The following is a 2,101-nucleotide window of genomic DNA, read 5'->3' on the forward strand; positions in this document are numbered from 1 at the left end:
CACCAACCGCGTGCCTGAATGGCCCCCAGCAGCGCCGCCGGGGGTCTGCCATCCCCTTGGACAGCCCCAAAAGGAACACGAAGGCAAAGACCAGTAGCAGAGAAGACGCGTAAGGTCCAGGGAACCGTTCTGCAGAGGGCAGCCCATGCTTGCTGGAGGAGACACCAGCCCTACACGGAGACCAACGGCTGCCGAGCGTGCCCTGCTTCGGAGCACGGGGGAGCAAAACACCTCCCGTGCCACGTGCTGTGCCCGCGGGGAGCTGAAACCAGCTAGTGATGGAGAGGAAAACTACTAGTGATGGAGCTAAAAATGGCTAGAGATGAAGCAGAAAATGGCAAGTGATGGAGCAGAAAATGGAGCAGGCGTCAGCGTGGGCTCCTGAGAGGCCGAGCAGCGGAGGGGTGTGGGGCGCAGCGGGACGAGAGCTGCGTAGGTGGGCACACACAGTCCAGCAGCCCTGCGCCTCGCGGGGACTCACGGCGTGGCGCTGGACTTCCTGCGCAAGAGGTAGTCGATGACATCGGGGTCCGTCTGAAACAGCCTCCTCAGGACGTCGCGTTGCATTTCTGCAGAGACCTGGGAGGGACAGACAGACAGACGCGCTTGCTCGCGGCGCCTCCTGGCGGGACGCAGTCCTGACCTAGCTTTGGGGCGAGCCCTGAGCTGGTTGGTCTGCAGGCCCAGGAGGTCTCTTCCCGTAGGAACCTTTACGTGACTCTGAAAGAGGCTTTTGGGAAGCCCAGGTCGATGCATCCTCCAGGACAGGGTGAGCACTCCCTGCCTCGCGCCGATGGTCCAAACCACCCACTGAAGAGCAGACCCGAAGCGATCCCGTCCTTCAGCAGCCCCCCCAGCTCTCCCCGCTGTCACGCCCTCCCCGCATCTGCCTGAGGCTGTGGCACCTCCACCCCACGCCATCGCCTCCCAGCTCCTTCCCTCTTCCAGGGTCTCCCATTTTTTCCTCTGCTTTCCCCCCTCACTGGGGCTCTAGGGGAGAAATAGTACTGCAGGTGCTGTTGGCCAGCTCTTTCCATCCCAAACGAGCTCAGTCAGAGGTCACCAGGGTGGGAAGGGACAGAGATGACAGGACGTGACCCTCAGCGCCACCTTTGCAATGCCAGTAACAAACCATCTCAATATTTACGCCTGGCATGAGGAACGGATCACATTTTTGCAAGCTGCTGCTAAGTGAGGCTGTGGGTACATCCTTGCTTCTGCTGCCGTTAGAAGAGTTGGGAGGGGAGGGCCAGGTCTAGAGAAGCTGCCCCGAGAAAGCCTCGCCTACCGTGAACAGGGTCTGGTAGTGCTCAATCAGCCTCTGGAGCACCAGTATGATGGCAGCGCTGTCTTCAAAGTTCACGGCACCGGCGTCTTTCTCCCCAGGCTTCTCCTTCTGAAGGATGTTGGGGCCAAAGACTGTGGCCAAGTTTGAAACTGTCATTTTGTTCCCGGGAATCTAGCAAGGAAGCACAAGAGGCAATTGTGGATTACAGAGGGTACGAGATGTCCTGGGATAGCCTCACCCATCCCAGGACGGGAACACAAGCTCCTGCGTGAGGCCGGGGTGTTGATCTGGGTCCAGTCTGGTCCTCTCCGAGCTGGTGGCAGGGCCAGCATGGAGGGTCGGTGGTGCTGGAGCACACGCTCATCCCCTCCTTGCAGCAGGGCCTCCATTCCCATCCACCTCCCTTTCACCCAGCAGGTAAACACAACCAGTGTTTCCATACCATCTCACAATATGGGACAAAACCGGTCCCTCTGAGCCACCGAGAGACTTAGAGTTTGAATTGTCCCAGGAAACCCAAATCAACCTCAATGCAGGACGATAAGTCCTTCGTGAAAGCTGGCAGTGGAAAACCAGAATTAGTCCACAAAAGAATGCTCCTCGCGCTGCCTGCGGGCACAGAACCGGGTCTCCCTGGGGTTACTGTGACCCAGAAAGTCACTCAGCTGGGCTGCCAGCCGCCCGGACCTGCCACGGACCAGGGGATTTAGCAGCAGTTTGGCTTTGCCAAAGGGCTTGCAAGAAGTTCCGCTTGGCTTTAACCAACAAGGTTTGAGCACCTCCTCCTTCGCGCAGTCGTCCCGTGCGGGCCAG

At 59.2% G+C, this 2,101-nt stretch overlaps 2 protein-coding genes across 2 annotated transcripts in view; both read right to left on the bottom strand.

Annotated features, from left to right (window-relative positions):
* Positions 1–334: 334 nt before the first annotated feature.
* On the bottom strand, positions 335–2,086 carry LOC118453314 (rho GTPase-activating protein 6-like). The gene is made up of 2 exons (XM_035903676.1): positions 1,289–2,086; positions 335–579 (listed from the first exon to the last, which is right to left on the bottom strand). Exons 1-2 carry the CDS (start codon positions 1,442–1,444, stop codon positions 478–480), a joined length of 258 nt encoding a protein of 85 aa, XP_035759569.1. The 5' UTR covers positions 1,445–2,086; the 3' UTR covers positions 335–477.
* ARHGAP36 (Rho GTPase activating protein 36) overlaps positions 1,779–2,101 on the bottom strand; it is a 10,183-nt gene continuing 9,860 nt past the window's right edge. Inside the window, exon 6 of the mRNA XM_035903670.1 lies at positions 1,779–1,846. Coding sequence (XP_035759563.1) covers positions 1,779–1,846 — 68 coding nt within the window. The remainder of the gene's footprint in view (positions 1,847–2,101) is intronic.

Source organism: Egretta garzetta, unplaced genomic scaffold (genome assembly GCF_000687185.1).
Source record: "Egretta garzetta isolate BGI_Z169 unplaced genomic scaffold, ASM68718v1 scaffold571, whole genome shotgun sequence".
NCBI classification, from domain to species: Eukaryota; Metazoa; Chordata; class Aves; order Pelecaniformes; family Ardeidae; genus Egretta; species Egretta garzetta.

What these genes read in the sequence shown, in the direction of transcription:
- LOC118453314 (XM_035903676.1), bottom strand. Translation starts at nt 1,444, where the DNA reads ATGACAGTTTCAAACTTGGCCACAGTCTTTGGCCCCAACATCCTTCAG. An exon ending in ACTACCAGACCCTGTTCACG is followed by an intron (nt 580 to 1,288) that starts GTAGGCGAGGCT and finishes TGTCCCTCCCAG; the next exon opens with GTCTCTGCAGAAATGCAACG.